We start from the raw sequence: 20,504 nt of genomic DNA on the forward strand, positions 1-20,504 counted from the left end.
GTCCATTTTATTACCATCACTTGACGCCTGAGCACAGGGGGACCCCATGTGTACATGCCAGTGCACAGCTTTCTCCTTTCAAAGACATCCTAACCCCTCAGGTTGTGGTGTGTGAGAGTATGCATGCATGTACCTGCATGGACACATATATGCATGAGTGCATGTGTTTGTGCATACACAAAACATTCCAGCCCAGCCCTCTGCTATAGGACTCTCCACTCCCATCCTCTTTCACACCCGACATCCTCCAGGCCACAGCAGGCTCCCAGCAGTTCACCTCAGAACACGGGGATACCCCTCCACACACACACACACTGACTATACCCAGAATGCCCAGTTCCCATGTAGGTGGGAGAGGGGAAGGTACTAGCAACCTGGCATCCTCAGGGGAGAACCCCCCCCATGCTGGAACGCTGGTTCAGCTTCAGGTGCCAGGGATCTAGGGGGAAACTGAGGCTGTGAGGTGAAAGCAGGCAACTTGGCGAGTCAGCTCACCCTCACCCCCAACCAAGCTGCACCATTCTCTTTGAATAAAAGGATCGGATTAAATATGATCTTTGCCTTTCACAAGCTTCAGTAAAGAAGATCAGTGGACAAGAAAGCACCCCCAGGGCTGGGAAGTTGGCTCAGTGGTAGAGCGCTTGCCTTGCATGCCTGAGGCCCTGGGTTCGATTCCTCAGCACCACATAAGCAAAAAGAAAAAAAGCCGGAAGTGGCGCTGTGGCTCAAGTGGTAGAGCACTAGCCTTGAGCTGAAGAGCTGAGGGACAGTGCTCAGGCCCAGAGTTCAGGCCCCACAACCGGTTAAAAAAAATAAATATAAATTAAAAAAAAGAAAGCACCCCCATCCCATAAGTGGGTCCTAGGCCCAGGATCATTTTTTTTTGGGGGGGGGGTCCAGTCATGGGGCCTGAACTCTGGGCCTGGGCGCTGTCCCTCAGCTCTTCAGCTCAAGGCTAGTGCTCTACCACTTGAGCCACAGCACCACTTCCGGCTTTTTTCTTTTTGCTTATGTGGTGCTGAGGAATCGAACCCAGGGCCTCAGGCATGCAAGGCAAGTGCTCTACCACTGAGCCACCTTCCCAGCTCCCCCCCCCCAGGAACATTTTTTATTTGTCTTACCCACCTGTGGGGACGCAGAGGAGCGGCAGGCAGCTGAGGGCAACACTGCCAGGGGCCCCCAGACTGAGAAGGGACCTTGCCACCCTTGACAAACCAGTCTCAGAAAGCTGGAAGCCAGGGTGTCTAGAAAGCTGGAAACTGGGCTGTCTAGAAGGTGCACAGAGGAGACATCAGGGGAAAGGTCAGCAGACAGTGCCTCCTGGCCCACTCCCGTTTGGAACTTTCCTGAACCCTCTGCCAGTTTTTGTAGAGACTATAGCCAGGAGGAGGAGCCCATCACATGGTCATGGAAAGTTCAAAACAGCAGACTTGAAGGAAACAGACACACCCTCTTAGCTTCCTCTCCCGCCTGTCCACCTCCATCCCCAATCAGTTCTAGGGTGTCACCGGGGACCTGCCTTAGCCATAAATGCCCACTCTGACAATCTGGGCCAGTGAGACCAGGCAGATGCCCATGGGGACTTGTCTACTCCTGGTCATCTCCTCCTACAGGACTGGAGTTCCCTGCCTCTACTTTGAGTTGTCAAAACTGCACTCAATGGCTGGACTGAGTATTGGGAGGCTGTGGCGGGGGGCGGGGGACGGGGGGAGGGTTACGTCCAACTGCTCCCAATAGGGCCTACATGCCTTCCAGAGTGGGCAGTCATCTTGACACCTAGTATCTAGTGGTGTTGGGTGTTGGGTGGCCCTGGCTGAAAAATCTGTTTTATTTTACTTACTTTTTATTTGTTTCTGCTAGCTCTGGGGCTTGAACTTAGGGCCTTGCACTCTCACTAGGCTTTCTGTGTTCAAAGCTAATGCTGTACCAGTTGAGTCACAGCTCTACTTCTGGATTTTTTTGCTAGTTAACTGGAGACAGGAGTCTCATCAACTTTCCTGCCCAGGCTGGCTTTGAACTATGATCCTCAGATCCCAGCCTCCTTTGTAGTTAGGATGATAGGCATGAGCTATAGTGTCTTGCTGAAAAGCTGGTTTTAAATCTGAGCTCAAATCAGTGGCAGGCTCAAGGAAGAAAATGACTGAAAAGTGGTCCAGCTGGGTGCTAGTATCTCACCTATAATCCTCAGGAGGCTGAGATCTGAGAATCACGGTTCAAAGCCAGCCTGGGCAGGAAAGTTTGTGACACTCTTATCTCAAATTAACCACCAGCAAACAGAAGTGGTTCTGTGGCTCAAGGTGGTAGAGCGTCAGCCTTGAACAAAAGAGCTCAGGGATAGCACCCAGGCTCTGACAAAAGAAAAGGGGTGGGGGAGGTCCAGTATTCCCAGGAACCAGAGACATGACACCAAGAAATCACACAGCACACCCAGGGACTTCGGAGTGCATGAGTCACCCCAGATGAAACTAAAGAGGCACACTGGATTGAGTTTATGCAAACCTCTTGATGTTTCTAATTATTTACAGACTCTATTTCCAAAGCATGACCTTTGAACCCTTCATCACTCATAGGATCCTTCTCCTTAGAATAATGTGGTCTCTGCCCATCACTAAGACTGAGGTGACCCCACCTCAGACCCTGGCACCAAGGTCAGGAAGGGGACCCGGAATCCTGTAATCTCAGCAAAGGCCAGGCACAACTGGCATATGGAAGATGCCTGAACATGCAGCCCCTGTGATTATGTCTTTATATAACAGACTTGGCATCAGGGACTAGAGGTCCAGGAGACCCCTGACCTTGACCCTGAGCTGAACCAGAGTCACACACGGCACTGGTTTCTGAAGTCACCCCTGCCTTGGTTCCAGAAAGCAGTGACACTCTCCTCCAGGAACCAAGTACCTCTGTGACTTGCCTGGTGACTCACACTGAAGGCTCAGAGGGGAGGCCAGAGGGGAGGCCAGGAGGGGAAGCCAGTGTCTCCATATCCAGCCAGGGGAGCTTAACCTGGTGACCTGGTGACCTACCTTCTCTCATTGTCATCAAGGTGTGCAAAGAGCACATTTCTGGAGATGGCTTTGGCCAGCGCAGTCATGGTCTTGTAGTCCTTAGGAATGACCTGTGGGGAAGCCAGTGGAGTCAGGATGGAGTCAGACTCCTGGTCCATCACGGAGGGGAGGGGCTGGGGCCAGAACACTTCCCAGATTCTGCTTGGCCTTGGGGACCCCCACCATGACTTGAAATCTAGTAATTCTGCCCTCTGTGTGGTGCTGAGGTCAGATGATGCAAAAAGACCCAGTGTGAGATTTCATCTTGTGTGTGTATATGTGTGTGTATTTTAATAAATAAAAGAGGAGACACCTGTAGTGGCTCAAAAAAAAGCCTGGGCATCATCTAAAATTTGGGATCATTGTCGATTGGCTCTGCTAGGATTCAGAACCACCTAGAAGGTGCTGGAAAATAGCTAGTTCCTAGGCTATATTTTGTGTTTATTTGAAGTACTGGTGTTTCAACTCAGGGCCTCAAAACCATTCTCACACTGCCTGTAATCCCAGCTACTTGGAAGGGAGATCAAGAGGACTTCTGTTTAAGGTCAGTTCTAGCAAATGTTACTAAGACCCACCCCCCCCCACCCCCCACCGCCTTCTCAACTAGTAACAGCTAGGCAAAGTACCTTAAGTTGAGCCTTAAACTCATGATTCTCCTGCCCCAGCCTCTCAAGAGCTAGGATTACAAGCATACACCACTACATCTAAATCTACAAAGAGCTGCAGAGACCTCATAAAGGCTACCCAAAATACATGTTGAGCTCACACTGGCAGAGACAATGGTGACCTCCATCCTACCTACAATCTCATCTCCCATGCCATGGCTCTAATCTCTGATAAACAAGAAAACTGAAGTCCCCAGGGCTGTCAGATCTAAGGATGGGGGGGGGTTCCCCTCACCTTCCTGACATAAGAGACGGCATCCTCCTCAGTGTAGACCTCAGCACTCACGCCTCCCCGCCTGCGACGTGCCTTCACCACAGGATTTGGGGGTGTTGGGGACACTTCCTCATCATGTGAGTCTGACTGCGAGTTCGACTTCTGCCGGGCCAAGATCTGTCTGTTTTCTTCCTGGGTGGGACAAAGGAAGAAGGGAAAGGAGAAAAGCAGCTGTCAGGGCTGTGCCAAACCTACAGACTCAACAAGAAAAGTAGAGCTGGAGCTGAAGCCAGAACCAGCACTTCCCCTGTGGCCCAGCAGACAGCCTATGATTGGTCAAAGCATAATCCTTCATTTGCATGAAAGGCTGTGCTGTGATTGGTGTACACTTAGTCTTTTATTTACCTGAAGGACTGTGCCATGATTGGTGCATACATAATACTTCATTTGCATGAGAGGCTATACCATGACTGGTATAACTGTAACCCTTCATTTGCATTAAGAGCTATGAAGTGATTAGTACTGTTACTCATGTTCCTGACTATGCCAAAATTGGTGCAAGTACAATCCCTCATTTGCATGAAGAATTGTGTCCTGATTGATATACACATGATCTTTTATTTGCCTAAAGGGCTATACCATCATTGGTACACATACAATTCTTTATTTGAATGAATGGCTGTGCAAACACAATCTTTTATATACATAAAGAAAGGACTGTGTCATGATTGGTGCAAGTACAATCCTTCATTTGCATGAAGACACTAGAAGGGCAAGTCTCTCACTGCACACAGTTTTTGGAAGATCAATGGGACCTGAGAGACTGGTTCATACTTTCAGTCATGCAGATCTGCTCTGCTCTGTCCACATGAGTCCTTGCTATTGGTGACTAGCACCTTCCCCTGCACACCCAGAGAGGGGCCTTAGCTGTGAGTGTCACTTGCCCTGAGCCCCAATTTTGCAGACACCTGCAGAGGCCAGAGAAGAGGTGGCCACAGCTAACAGAGTCCCCCAGACCAGAGCCTGCTCTTGGGACACCAAGGCAGAGGAAGCTGAACAAGGGTTTAAGATTCCCATCATGCCTTGGCTCCCTGCTGGCTCAGCAGCTGGCACCAGTCATTTAAGGGGCTTACAGGTAGATGCATGGCTGTAGATCACCTGTCCCCATACAAACTGATGACACAAGGTAAAAGATTCTGCTCATCGTCAGCCAACCTTGGTCATGTGGGTGGGTGACACAGGTGACCAGGGCTGGGGAGGCTGTGGCTTAAGCACACAACCCCAACCAGACCACCACTCAAGGGCAGAATGGGCACTGGGGACAGAACTCTCCCACCTCATGTGGCACGTGCTTTGCATGGGCCCTGGTTCCATTTAACTGTGTCCTCATTCATCTGAGAATACTCAACACCCTCAACAGCAAGACCTGCAACTGTTCCATGAGGTTCTAGACAGCTGGTTTTTTTTTAATCTTTCATGGGATTTCCAGAGAGAAGATGGCAGGTAGGTAGCATATGACTTCCTCCTAGAGACTCCACTAAAATGATAGTAACATTAAAATATGTGCATATATAAATCTACAATGACAGGGAGAAGAAGGTTAGAGATACCAAGGAGAGACAGCAAAAGATTCTTAGAAAACAGACAGCTTGGGGTTGAGGCAGATGCAGGATACTCCCAGCTCCAGGAACCAAACAACTTACCCTAAAGAAGCCGCCAGCTCAGGTGACAGAGATAACCAAGAACAGAACTCTAACTAGGTGCTGGTGGCTCATGCCTTTCATCCTAGCCACTGATGAGGCTGAGATTTGAGAGTTGTGGTTCAAAGTCAGCCTGGGAAAGAAAGTCCATGAGACTCTTATCTACAATTAACCACCAGAAAACCAGAAGTGGTGCTGTAGCTCAAATTGGTAGAGCACTAGCCTTGAGTAAAAGGTCCTGAGTTCAAGGCCATGACCAAAAAAAAAAAAAAAGAACAGGACTCCAGGTTCAGGAGGCCCCACACCAAACTACCGCACACAACTTTCTACTACTCCCCACTTTTCTTCTACCTTTATTATGGAAATTCTCAAGAAGACATCAAAATAGAGAAAATACTACAATAAGTCACAAATGCCCTTACCATATGCCAGCCATGAGCACAACAAACCAGTCCCTTTCACTCTCCTCCATACATCTCAGACACATGTGTGCCTGCATCCAGTGGACTGAAGCAAATCTCAGATGTCATATCTCTTCATTCTAAACATTACAGTATGAAGCTGGAAGAGGTGGGTCATGCCTCAAATCTTAGCTACTTTGGAGGGAGAGATGGGAAGGATCAAGGATAGAAGCCAGCCAAAGAAAAAAGTTTGGGAGATTCCCAAACAAGCTGGGTGCAGTAGCCTCTGTCTGTCACTCCAGCCACCAGGGGAAGTGCAAATAGGAGAATCATGATCCAGAATGACCTAGGGAAAAGTGAAACCCTATACAAAAAATAACTGTAGCAAAAAAGGGCAGAAGGGTAGGCTCAATTGGTACAGTTCCTGTCTAGCAACTGTAAGGTTCAGAGTTCAAACTCCAGCACCACCCAAAAAAAAATACTTCTGTATGATCAATAAAAGATAGCCCTAGCCAGGCGCTGGTGGCTCATGCCTGTAATCCTAGCTACTTAGGAGGCTGAGATCTGAGGATGATGGTTCAAAACCAGCCCGGGCAGTAAAGTCCATGAGACTCTATTCTACAATTAAACACCAGAAACCAATAAGTGGAGCCATAGCTCATAGTGGTAGAGCACTAGCCTTGAGCAGAAGAGCTCAGAGATAGCACCCAGGTTCTCAGTTCAAGTGCCACGATTGAAAACACACATACACACACACACACACACACACACACACACACACACACACACACACATACACAACCTTATAAAACACCATCCAGGGCTGGGAATATGGCTTAGTGGTAGAATGCTTGCCTAGCATGTATAAAGCCCTGGGTTCAACTCTAGTACCATATAAACAGAAAAAGCCAGAAGTGCCTCTGTGGCACAAGTGGTAAAGTGCTAGCCTTGTGCAAAAAGAAGTTCAGGGACAGTGTTCAGGCCCTGAGTTCAAGCCCCAGGACTGACCAAAACAAGCAAACAAAAACACCAGCCACAGCCAGGCACTGGTGGCTCACTCCTTTAATCCTAGCTACTCAGGAGGCTGAGATCTGAGAATCACAGTTCAAAATCAGCCCAAGCAGAAAATTCCTTGATAATCTTAGATCCAATTAAGCAGTAAAAATCTAGAAGTATAACTGTGGCTCAAGTGGTAGAGAACCTCCTAGGCAAACAAGCTGAGTGAGTGTAAAACCCTCAGTTCAAAACCTGGTACACACAGGCACACACACACACACACACACAACCTTGCATACAATGAGACAAAGTCATGAGACTAAAAACTCAAAGAAACAACAGACAATATACACAGACCCTACAGGGGGTAAACATCACAGAACTAGTAGATACAGACTTCCAAATAGCTATGCTCAAATATGTGAGAAAATAAAAGGTAAGGTTATAAATGCTGGCACAGAAACAAGAAAGAATTAGCGAAAGCCAAATGGAAATTCTAGATCAAGTATCAGAAAACACAATAACAGGAACTCATAACTTGGTGGTAGACTTAATAGCAGATGAGAAGTACAGCTGAGAAAACTAATAACTTGGAATGCAAGTCAAAAGAAAACATCTGGGCTGAAGTACAAAGATTCAACAGGAAAGACAAAGGAGAAAAGCACAGAAGAGGATCTGGAATCTGGATAAGAAGCTCAAATATACATGAAATTAGAGTTCCAGATGGAGAGAAGAGAAACAGGGCTGCAGCTATGTTTGCTGAGATGATGAAATTTTTTTCCTGAACTAACAAAAGACACCAATCAGGCCACCATGCACAAACCCACAACCTTCATGGCCAACCAGGGATCTAAAGACAATGAAAACAAACAAGCAGTGCTCGCATCTCACACCTGTAACCCTAGCTACTCAGGAGGCTGAGATCTGAGAATTGAGATTCAAAGCCAGCTCCGGTAGGAAACTCGTACCAGTGCCACTACCTGAGACTCTTTTCTCCAATTAACCACTAAAAATAGCTGAAAGTGGAGCTGTTATTCAAGTAGTAGCCTTGAGCAAAAAAAGCTCAAGGATGGCTCCCAGGCCCTAAGTTCAAGCCCTAGGACTGGTACAAAAAAAAAAAAAAACCAAGGCTAGAGATATGCTTCAAGTAATAGAGGGCCAGCCAGGATGGATGGATGGATGGATGGATGGATGGATGGATGGATGGATGGATGGATGGATGGATATATACACACATACAAAAATAAACATAGCCAGATAGATACAAATATACATACATACACAGAGATGATTAATAGATGGATACCTATATAGACACAGCTAGACAGACAGACAGACAGCCTAAGAGAAACATAATTGGGTGTGCAAGTTTGACCTCTACCCCAAGAGGAGAGCTTAGGATAGCTAGGATAATAAGCATGAGCCACCAATGCTCAGCTAGGATCCTCCTATTTACACTTCCCCATTGTAACTCAGATGACAGGCATGTACATCTCAACAGTAACTGTTGAGATAGGGTTTGGTTTTGCCCAGATTAACCTCAAATAGTGATCTTCCTAATATCCGCCTCCCAAATAGCTAGGATTACAGGTGTGAGTCACTGTACCCGACTTCCATTTGTTTTCAATATGGCCAATTTGTACACATTAACTTTGAGCTAACAGTGAAATCCTTATGTGGAGACTGCCCACAAAAAAAAAAAAAAAAAACTAGAATCAGCCTGAGCAGGTCCAGGGTCTCATCAGGACACAAGCTACCACTGAGCTACTCTCACTCAAGGCTAATTGGGGGATGATCTCAGGACTGGAGACACAGTGGGGGGGGGGTCACAAGATCTTACTCTAGTGAGGGAGTCATGGAAGCCTGCCAGGACAGAGAAGGCCCCCTTAAGGTCAGTGATGGACCAATCATCCATCTGGTGGTACCAGCTACACTACAGATAGAGGCAGAGAGACGACTTTACAAGGGACAGGCAGGATGTCAAAGCATTTCCTATTGGGATCTGTAGCCAAAGACTATAATGAGATCATGTGCCTTAGCCAGGGGTCCTGCTAACAATGTGGCTTGGGGCAATGTGACTTTGAATGTCATAGATAACACCCCCCCCCCAACCACTTGGAAATATCCTAAGCTTTGATGGTCTGTGTCCACAAGGGACTTATGTTAAGGTGAGAGAAGACAGGCCCTACTCCCACAGGCAGCCCTCTGTGGGAACCAAAGCTGCTTTTCTCCTAGACAATGGCAGATGGGGCCTTGCTCTCTGAGATGATGTGGGTACACCTGTCCTGACACAGAATGGTTTTTCCAGCTTTGGAAGGTAGGAGGTCAACCCGGGCAGGATGCAGGTGTCTCAAAACACTTCACAAGGCCTCTAGAGGAAATCCGGAGGGGCCATAGTAGGGGGAAATCTCTGTCCTCCTCTCCCCCATTATTTCTGGGTAGACTCTGTTCCTGGTCCTGTCCTGAGATTCCCAGAAAACCTACACTCCCCATTTCCTGTCTTCTGTTTTCAGACTGATGAATTGTCTAAAGTAGAAGGGTCAAGGTCACAGTTTGGGATCCATCAAGTTTTCCAAGCCAGAAAGAATCTTCCTAGAACCAATGGTGGAAAGAGGGCACCTAGCCAGAATTGGTTCTGCATCAAGCAACACAGCAGGGAATTTGTCCCCATCCTATCCCCAGGAGGCTGTCCACTTCCTGGGCTGGGAATGGTACTGTGCACCCTCCCCTGACAGTGTTTTCTTGTTTTTTTTTTCCTAGCCAAGGGAAGAGAAAACATTCAGGCAGGGCTGGAGTCGAAAGAGATTTTTTTCTTTTTTTTGTCTATCATGGGACTTGAACTTAGGGCCTGGGTGCTATCCCTGAGCTTTTTTTCTCCTCAAAACTAGCTCTCTACCATTTTAAGCCATAGCTCCACTTCCAGTCTTTTTTTTTTTGGGTCCGGTCATGGGCCTGAACTCTGGGCCTGGGCGCTGTCCCTCAGTTCTTCAGCTCAAGGCTAGCACTCTACCACTTGAGCCACAGTGCCACTTCCGGCTTTTTTCTTTTTGCTTATGTGGTGCTGAGGAATCAAACCCAGGGCCTCAGGCATGCAAGGCAAGCACTCTACCACTGAGCCACCTTCCCAGCCCTCCACTTCCAGTCTTTAGGTGGTTAATTGGAGATAAAAGTCTCCTGTACTTTCCTGCCTAGGCTTGCTTCAAATCATGATCCTCAGATCTCAACCTCCTGAGTAGTTAGGATTACAGTACAGGCATGAGTCACTGGCACTGGCCCAGAAGAGATTTTTCTATAACCCAGTTTAATCTCTTTACAGAAGCACTTGGGCCCAAGATGAATGGTTGGACTTCCTCATTCCTCCCAGCTACCCACTTCCCTGCCCCAGAGAATAGCTTGGCCTGCCCTCTCCCACTCAAAGGATTCTGCGAGCCAGCCTTGCACTCTGCATCTGGCTTGCTCACATCAAGGAAGAAAGATAGTTCCTGGGGAGGGATCTAGACACCATGTACCTTCTACTCATGTCAGGTGAGCAAGAGAAACAGTTCTGCTCCATCTCCTGGGAGGAATCTACATGCAACCCCAACACTGCCCTTCTGAACTCTAGACAGTGTCACACAGAAGATGAAATGAAATTCAAGGCCCAATCAGATGCAGATAATGTGGATATGGAATAATGTTCAAGAAAAGAACTAAACGATGGATGGGTTTCTGTTGGTGTTGTTTATTGTTTGTGCCAGTACTAGAGCCTAGCTTTCTCACCCATGGTTCACACTCTACAACTTGAGTCATAGTTCCACTTCTGGATTTTTTTTTTTTTTTTGGTAGTTAATTAGATGAGTCTTGTGAATTTTCCTCCCTGGGATGGCTTCAAACTGTGATCTTCAGATCTCAGTCTCCTGAGTAGCTAGGATCACAGGCATGAGCCACTGGTGTCTGGCTTGATTGATAGGTTTAGATGCTCAGTGGAACATAGGAAGCTAGGAGCATCTTTGTTTGTACTTATGATAGTTCATTAAGTTTTCATTGTCTAGCTTTCTATTTATGAACCACTACGTACATGTGAGCTTCTTTAATTTCTTTTCTTTTCTTCTTCTTCTTTTTTGTTGTTGGTCATGGGGCTTGGACTTTGGGCCTGAATGCTGTCCCTCAGCTCTTTAGCTCAAGGCAAGCATTCTATCACTTGAGCCACAGCACCACTCCTGGTTTTCTGGTGGTTAATTAAAGATAAGAGTCTCACAGACTTTCCTGCCTGGGCTGGTTTTGATCTGTGATCCTCAGATCTCAGCCTCCTCAGTAGCTAGGATTACAGGTGTGAGCCCCTGGTGCAGGGTTTTATTTTCATTTTTTAAATGACACTAATTCAACTATCTTAAACTTTCTGTGAAGACAAATTTAATTTAGTTATGTGACTTTAATATGTACATACTGACTCACAATGAAGATTAAAATGTTTTCCCAAAACAAAAACATAAAAGAATGAAACAATACAAACATGTATAATGTCTACATTAAAAGAATGATAAAATAATCTTACCAAAAAAGTCTAAACTCTAGCTGGATACTGGTGGATCACACCTGTAATCATAGCCACTCAAGTGGCTGAGATCTGAAGACTGAAGTTCAAAGCCAGCCTGGCAGGAAAGTCCCAGAGATTCTTGTCTCCAATTAAGGACCAGAAAACTGGAAGTGGTGCAGTGGCTCAAGTGGAAGAGCACTTGCCTTGAGCTGAAGAGCTCAGGGATAGTGCCCAGGACCAGAGTTCAAGCCCCATGACTGACAAAAAAAAAGTCTAAGCGCATAAATTTAACAACAATGAAACAAACCCAATTTCTCAAAATTCCAAACCAATAAAACTTACTTAAGAGAAAAATGGATAACCTGAATAGTTATCTATTATCTATTAAAGGATTTGAGTTTATTGTTTAAAACCATCAAAGAAAGCCAGGCATTAGTGTTCATGCCCATAATCCTAGCCACTCAAGAGGTTGAAATCTAAGGATTGTGGTTCGAAGCCAGCCCAGGCGGGAAAGTCCCTAAGACTTTTATCTACAATTAATCAGAAAAAACAGCCAGAATGGAGCTGTGGCTAAAGTGCTAGTGTGCCAGACTTGAGTGAAAAAACTAAAGAACAGTACGCAGGCTATAAATAATTAACCTTCAAAGAAAACTCTATTCAATGTCTCCCCCAAACACTAAGAGGGGTTATATCCAACTCAATTTGTAAGATCACCATTGTCCTGACACCAGTACTCATTAACATAAACAAAAAATATAGACTAATAGTCTCCACAGACACAGATGAAAAGATTTTCCACCAAGTATTAGCAAATAAACCCTGGTAATACATTAAGAAAACCATCTAGCCAGGTGCTGGTGGTTCACACCTGTAATTCTAGCTACTCAGAAGGCTGAGCTACTCAGAAGCCAGAGTAGGAAAGTTGGTGAGACTCTTATGTCCAATTAATGATTAAAGGACAGAAGTAGGGGTCAAGTGGTAGAGTGCTGGCCTTGCTTTAAAAAAAAAAAAAAAAAAAAAAAAAAAGCTCAGAAGCTGGGTGCCGGTGGCTCATGCCTGTAATCCTAGCTATTCAGGAGACTGAGATCTGAGGATCTCAGTTCAAAGCCAGCTCAGGTAGGAAAGCCCATGAGACTCTTATCTCCAATTAACAACCAGAAAACCAGAAGTGGTGCTGTTGTTCAAGCGGTAGAGCACTCTCCTTGAGCTGAAGAGCTGAGAGACAGCACCCAGGCCCAGAGTGCAAGCCCCAGGACTGCCCTCTTTGAGAGATACAGAGAGAGAAAGAGAGAGAACCATCTGACATAAGTAAATGGGGTTTAACCTCAGGAATTCAAGGCTGGTTCAATGCCCAGAAAAACAACCAGCATAGTTCACATGTTCTCAGTAGGACAGAACTTTCATAGCTCTGGCAACCACCAGGACAAAGTCCAGACTTCAGCCCCAAACTCAGGACGTCCACACCCTGTCTACTAAGACCATCCTTTCCCTTGCTCTCTCTCTCTACCCAGTCTTGTAGCCTCCAGGAACCATTTATTGTAACTTCAGCTCTGGAGCTTTCTGCAAGCTGCCCCATTGCCCTGACAAACTTTCTCCTCCACCCCATGCCTTCCTGGACAAGGTAGAGGAGTCTCCAGTGTCCATTTAATTCTTTCTCTGGAAAAATTTCCTGCCCCTCATCCTTTCCACAGCGAAGACAACCATTCCAGCCCAATGCCCAATGTGCTCAAACTTCCAGATCACTTTCATAGCCCATGTCACTAACAGCCTGCTATGTGTCATGTATTGAACACCAACCACTCCAAGCTGAAACTACATCATTCCCATCTTAGTATCCTCAGAGTCTACCTCACAACCCAGATATGTTCCAAGGTCCTAGTGTGACTCCTGGAAAATGCTGGGTAATTGGTGGTAAGAATCTCACAGACTTTTCTGTCCAGGCTGGTTTTAAACCAAAACTCTCAGATCTCAGCCTCCAGAGTAGCTAGGATTATAGTTGTGAGCCACCAACGCCTGGCTTTTTTAAATTTTTTTTGAAGCAAACATATGCCTCTTATAAGGGAGAATCCAGGCTGATCTTTGTGAGAGATTTCTACTGAGTGAATATCAACCCAGGCTCATAACATTTTCTGAGGAAGACAGGCTTAACCTGGGCTTTTACATCAGTATGGAGAGGCACTTCCCTCTAATCAGAGCAATCAGGCCTTTAAAAACAAAATTCTGGCTGGGCACCGGTGGCTCACACCTATAATCCTAGCTACTCAGGAGGCTGAGATCTGAAGATCTTGGTTTAAAGTCAGCCTGGGCAGGAAAGTCTGTGAGACTCATCTCCAATAAACCATCAGAACACCATCAGAACACCGGAAGTGGTGCTGTGGCTCAAGTGGTAGAGCTCTAGCCTTGAACTAAAGAGCCCAGGCCCAGAGTTCAAGCCCCATGACCGACCAAAAAAAAAAAATTCTGGGCACCAATGATGTTCTAACTAGACCTGGTGCCCACCTGCATCCCCCAAGCTGAGAACTCCCAGCAAACTCCACAGCTACCAAACACTCAGATCACCTCCTGTGAGAGCTGGGAAGATCCCAAACCCCTGAAGCAGAGGCACAGGGCTTTCTTGGTGGCTGGGAAAAACACACCCCAAGAGGTACCCAAGGAACCCAAGGCTACACAAAGCAGTGCCAGCTCCAAATATGCTCTGATCCTTTTCTTCTGAAAAGAACTTCCACTGCCAGGGCGTGTCTAACAGGCAGGGCTGGCAGCTACTGCCCCAGAACTTGGGAAAGAATACTGGGGCCAGGTGCTGGTGGTTCTCATCTGTAATTCCAGCACCCAGGAGGCTGAAGTTTGAGGATCACAGTTTGAAGCCAGCCCAGGCAGAAAAACTCATGAGACTCTTACCTCCAGTTAACCAGAAAAGGCCAGACGTGGAGCTGTGGCCCAAGTGGTAGAGTGCTAGCCTTGAGTGGAAAAGCCAAGTCTGACGAAAAGGCGCTGAATTCAAGCCCCAATACCGGAACAACAATAACAAGACAATATGGAGATGTGGGGGGAGCCACTGACCTTTTCAAGCTTCTCAAAGTGCTCCCGAAGGAACCTCATGGGACGATCTGGCTTGGCGATACATAAGTGCACGATGCAATCTTTGAGCACCTGCTGAATATTGTGGTTCTGAACGTACAGCTCGCATCCCTTCAGACTGTCCTCCTCCTCCAAGTGGAAAGAGGAAGGAGAGGCCATGATAAATAGGAAATCTTCCTTCCTGCTGAGAAAAATGAAAACCACACAGACCTTAGGAAGTGCACTGCTGGGGCTTAGAAATATGACAGGGTTAGCCTGGTGGTCAGAGCCAAGGGACAGACAACACAGAAGAAGCTATTTATAAGGGAAGCAATAGTGGATCATGCCTGTAATCTTAGCTACTCAGGAGGTTGAAATCTGAGGCTCTCCATTCAAAGCCAGCCTGGGCACAAAAGTCATTGAAGTTATCTTCAATTAACCAGCAAAAAAGAAGAAGAAGAAGAAAAAGAAAAAGAAGAAGAGGAGGAGGAGGAGGAGGATATGGGGAAGTGAGGGGGAAGAAGGGGAGGGGAAAGAGGAAGAAGAGGGGGAGGAAGAAGAGGGGGAAGGGAGGGGGGAGGAGGAATAGGAGGGGGAGGAAGAAGAGGAGGTGGAGGAGGAAGCAACAGCAGCCCAAAGTGGACATATGGCTGAAGTGATAGAGCTCCAGCCTTTAGGAAAAAGGCTAAGCAAGAGCACAAGGCCCCAATAACTAATCTCTCTCTCTCTCTCTCTCTCTCTCTCTCTCTCTCTCTCTCTCTCTCTCTCTCTCTCTCTCACACACACACACACACACACACACACACACACAGCCATTTATTTAAGAGCTTGCATTGCATTTGGGGAGCTAGATCACTAGTTTAATAAACAATGCCCAATGCCTTAACCACTGAATAGACCTTTGTGAGGGTGTAAAATGTTCAAATGGAATTGGTGCGTGATCTGGAAGCTCCGTTCTGCTTCACTGAGAGATCTGAGATGAAAAGTGTGCAAAGATCATGTTAGCTGTTTCCCTGGCCTTTATATGTCCATTTTCTCCCACCACCACCACCCCCCCTTCCTAAATATACTTGTGAAATGAAAATGTTGTCACGACCCAAGGAGGGGAGGGGCCGGGGAGCCCCACCCTCCCCAGGATGGGGGGTGGGGATGCTTGAGAAGCTGTCAAAGGTTAAGGTGGCCTGCCTGGCAGGAAAACAATGGAAAGCATCTGGGGGTGGACCGAGAACAATAACAGGTCCAGTCAATAGCTTGGTCACCGGCCTTCCCTGGGGCTGAGACCCCACAGGATGAGAGGCCCCAGAGTTTTCACCAGATCCCACCTCCCCCAGCGGGGCCTGGCCTCTGTGTGGCAGGGACGCTCCCAAGACAGCAGCCTCGCCTAAGAGAGGAGCAGGTAGCGCCGCCCCCAGCCCGCGTGGGGCACACAGGGCGGGCGGGGACCCTGCTGGGCCCGTCTGGTGCCCCCGAAGCCGGGGTGTGTGGGGGAGCACGCGGCCTGGCTCCCCAGGACGGGCCTCCCTCCTCCCCGCCGCTGGGGGGGGGCTGCCCGCGGCCCCCATAATGCCCGCCTCTCCCCGGGGATGTCCCCCAACTCCCGGCAGGACCGGGGTACCCAGGGAGACCCCAGCTCAGATGCCCCACCCCAGTACCTGGATGCGCAGTGCCGGGCCCGAGGCGGCTGCGCGCGGACAGCGGGAGCGCGGGGATGGTGGGGACGCGGGGGCGCGGGGACGGCAGGGACGGCGGGGCGCGGGGACAGCGGGGACGGCGGCTGTGGGTCCCCCCCCACCCCGCAACGCCGCAGCGCCGCCCTGCGCCCGCCCCGCCCCGCGCCGCCCGCACGCGCGTCTCCTCACCGACCCCTAGGCCCCCTCACTCTTGGCTTGCCTCCCCTTCATCACCTTTCCACTTGGCCTCCCTGCCCGCACCCGCCCACCCCTCCACCTCTGCCCTGGACTGGGGGTGGGGGAGTCACTACTGGGCCAACCCAGCACGGGAAGGGGGGTCCCTCCTGCATTCACCCTGCAGCACTCGGTGCAACCCAACACAGGGGGCTCCCATACTGCCTCCAAGGGAACCCTACCCCACTTTGCTGGTCTGAACTGCAGTCACTCTAGGGGGTGGCCTCCAGCGGCATTGACATTCAAAGCCTAGAACTAACAGGAAAAAGAATTTTTTTATTTTTTGGTCAGTTATAGGGACTGAACTCTGGGCCTGGGCGCTGTCCCTCAGCTCTTCAGCTCAAGGCCTAGCGCTCTACCACTTGAGCCACAGCACCACTTGTGTATTTTTCTGCTTATGTGGTGCTGAGGAATCAAACCCAGGGCCTCATGCATGCAAGGCAAGCCCTCTACCACTGAGCCACCTTCCCAGCCAGGAATTTTCTTAACTTTCTTATTTATGTTTTTTTTTTTTTAATTTTTATTTTGTCATTCCTGGGGCTTGAACTGTGGGCCTGGGCGCTGCTCCGCAGCTCTTCAGCTCAAGGATAGCGCTCTACTACTTGAGCCACAGCACCACTTCCAGTTTTTCTGAGTGGTTTATTGGAGATAAGAGTCTCACAGATTTTCCTGCCCAGGCTGGCTTTGAACAGTGATCTTCAGATCTCACCCTCCTTAGTAGCTAGGATTACAGGTGTGAGCGCCAGGCGCCCGGCTAACTTCCTTATTTACTTTTGTTTGTGCCAGTACTAGGGCTTGAATTTAGGGGCCTGAATGCCTATCCCTTAGTTTTTGCTTTGTGTTTTTTTTTGTTTTTGTTTTTTTGTTTTTGTTTTGTTTTACATTCCAGGCTTGGTGCTCTACCACTTGAACCACAACACCACTTCCAGTTTTCTGGTGGTTTATTGGAGATGAGTCTCACTGACTTTCCAGCCAGGGCTGGCTTTGAACCATCATTCTCAGATCTCAGCCTCCTGAGTAGCTAGGATTACAGGCGTGAGCCACCCGTCCCCAGCTCTTAATTTTCCACTTTTCCCCTTTAATTTTCTATTGCCCAGCACTTTATTTTGTCACCATTTGCCAGTGAGGGGACACAGGCTTCCCTTCTCTTTCCTGGAAGCATCTCCATACCAGGAAAGAGGGTGTGGGGCCAGGTATAGAGGAAAGACATCTCCCCTGTCTTCACATACCTGTCCCCCCAGCTCCTCCCACTCACATGTCATACTCACCTGTCCGCATTACTAGTTCTCCCCATAGGGCACCAGCCATGCCTGTGTATGCCAGCAGGGCCAGCCTCCACCCAGACTCTTCCTACAAGTAGAGGCTATGTTCAGGTTTATGGAAGAAGCCTTCCTCCAGGGTGCCTCCCTTGCCCCAGTCCACACCACAGGCAGGCACTCTAGACCTGTTGAAAAGGTCCTTTTTCTTTTTGAAATTCTGTTTCAACTGAATCAGAACTCGCATCCCCGGGCTGTAACTTAAAATCTTGAGCTGTCACCTGCTTATTTCCCCTCATTTCTCTCTTCTTCTAAATTCTACTGCTGAAAAGGAATCAGGCTTCACCTGCCCAAGGCAATGCTCTGGCTCTGAAGCATGGGCACCCTAAGGCTTACTATTGCTCTTATGGGCTCTCCTAGGTTTCCCTGAAGATCCCTGTAAAAACACCCACCCCCAATTACATTGTTCCCTGGGGGAGGGGGGAGCCATCTCTGGCCAACCTCAGTTCTGAGGCCTACTGAGCACTTTGCCCCAGCAGAGGGTCCCGTGCAGGACACCCTTTCCAGGCAAGGACCTCCTGGATGCCCTCTCAATGATGGCTGCTACTGCTGAGTTCCTGTCCTCACTCCACCAAGATCTTCAGATCTCAGCCTTTGGGTAACTGAGCCACTGGTATCTGGTTCACAGCTGCATTCCTGTAGGTATCCCTGACTAGCCACTTCCCTGCTGGACCAGCTCCCCAAGACTCATCTTTCTACTCGCCTAGGACCTTGCCGAGCACCTGGAAATGTCACATGCCAGATAAGTATTTGTCAAGTTGGAAGAATGAATGAGCAAACAAAGCATTATTTGCTAAAATCAGTTTCTTTGTACTGGTGAAATATTTTAAAATACACAGAATCAAGGCACTGGGCAGGCAAGATCAGATAGAGACTGGCTACTCTTTTGCCCTTGCCCTTTGTAGCTATGTAAGACATACTCAGTGAAGGAAGTTAAACAGACAAAGTTTTAGACAGCTTTGGTCACATTTTGGTTCAAACATAGATTAAAAAAATTTTTTTTATTGTCAGCCATTGGGTAGAACTCAAGGCCTAGGACTGTCCCTGAGCTCTTTTGCTAAAGGTGAGTGTTCTACCACTTTGAGCCACAGTGCCACTTCTGGTTTTCTGGTGGCTAACTGGAGATAAGAATCTCATGCATTGGCTTTGAGCCATGATCCTTAGATCTCAGCCTCCGGAGTAGCTAGGATTATAGGCGTGGGCCATCACTACCTGGCTAACCATAATTTTTAAAGTTCCATAGTTAAGATATAAGCCCAAGCCAGCTGCCAGTGCCTCACACCTGTAATAGTAGCTATTCAGGAGGCTGAGATCCAGAGGAACTGAGGTTTTTGCCTTGATTAAGGCAGAAAAGTCTGTAAGACTCCATATCCAAGTTGTAGAGTGCCAGCCTTGAGCAAGAAAGCAAAGGGTCAGTGCCTAGCCCTGAGTTCAAGATCTACTGTTGTATGTATGTGTGCATAAACATGCACACACACACACACACACACACACACACACACACACACACACACACAAATCTTAATAAGAAAAAAGGATCATTTCTGTTTACAGGTCTGAAGATCCAAGATAAAACAGCAACCTGTGGTGATGACCTTCCTGTGATCAGAGTCCTGAGGCATCACAGGTAATCACATGGTGAAACAGCGAGTGTGTGTGCACACACGTGTGCTTGGATGTGCATCTGTGTGTGTGCACTGTGTCTTCTGGACTAGCCCTGGGGGCTTTGCCTGATGATTTTATCCAATCCTGGCCCCTCTCTAGCCTCCCACTTCTAACCACTAATGCCAATATCACAGTCATCTTCCCTTTTATGCCAGTTGTTGGTCTTTACATTCACCTGTTCTTGATACAACTGAGATTTCTAAATGTCTTCTAGATGTCTGGGTTATTATACCTGGAGAGTCCTGACTCTGCTAAAAAACAAAAAACAAAAAAACAACCCTTTGCATTATCAGGTAGCTGCTCCATTCAGGTATGGCATTGGGGGTCTGCTATTCCAAAGTTGGACTTGTCTTTGGGGTCCTTGCCTTGCCCTCCTGGAGCAGGGGACAGGGATGGGGGTGCTCCATCCCTGCTGGTACTGCCTGCAGGGTCATGCTTCCCACTGGGTCACCCCACGTGTGACAAGGTCAGGTGAGCCTGTGGGGGGGCAGGGGAAGATGGTGTCACAGAGGGAACATGGGGGGGTGATGGTGGAGCTCCTTTCGTCATTAGCTATAGAGTTACCTTTGCGGTGTTTAGTTGGGAGGGATGGGAAAAGGTGACACCCACCATCCTCATGGTCCTTGCTTCTACTACTCCCTCACTCTTCCTCCTCCTTCCTCTTCCTCTCCCTCCCCATTCGTCTCCCTCTTTCCCTCTCCTACTGGGGTTTGAAATCAGGAGCTTGCACTTGCTGGGCAGGCATTCTACCACTTGAACTTTCCAAGAGCCTCACTGGCCATCTCAATCTGTCCCTCAACGGGCACTATGAGGGCCTTTAAAAAGGTAAACCTGGGGCTAGGATGTAGTGCAGTGGCAAAGCACTTGCTTAGCAAGTGCAACATCCTTGATTTGATCCCCACTGCCAAAACAAAATAAAACCCCCCAAAATCCCTAAGAGCTGGGTGCTGGTGGCTTATGTCTATAATCCTAACTACTCAGGAGGCTGAGATCTGGGGATTGTGGTTCAAAGCCAACCCAAGCAGG

General features: G+C 48.1%; 1 protein-coding gene across 2 annotated transcripts in view; it reads right to left on the reverse strand.

Annotated features, from left to right (window-relative positions):
* Positions 1-16,400, reverse strand: part of Prkar1b (protein kinase cAMP-dependent type I regulatory subunit beta) — an 85,478-nt gene extending 69,078 nt beyond the window's left edge. The window contains exons 1-4 of one of the 2 annotated variants that reach the window (XM_070033376.1): positions 16,246-16,400; positions 14,597-14,795; positions 3,945-4,115; positions 3,024-3,115 (exon numbers count right to left, since the gene is read on the reverse strand). In XM_070033376.1, the coding sequence (XP_069889477.1) occupies positions 3,024-3,115; positions 3,945-4,115; positions 14,597-14,773 (440 nt within the window). In that variant the 5' untranslated portion in view covers positions 14,774-14,795; positions 16,246-16,400. Of the gene's footprint in view, positions 1-3,023; positions 3,116-3,944; positions 4,116-14,596; positions 14,799-16,245 lie in introns of both variants that reach the window. The other variant, XM_070033377.1, reaches the window with a different exon arrangement.
* Between the last annotated feature and the right edge of the window lie 4,104 nt (positions 16,401-20,504).

This window comes from Dipodomys merriami, unplaced genomic scaffold, assembly GCF_024711535.1.
Source record: "Dipodomys merriami isolate MVZ:Mamm:240054 unplaced genomic scaffold, mDipMer1.0.p SCAF_22, whole genome shotgun sequence".
Classification (NCBI taxonomy): Eukaryota; Metazoa; Chordata; class Mammalia; order Rodentia; family Heteromyidae; genus Dipodomys; species Dipodomys merriami.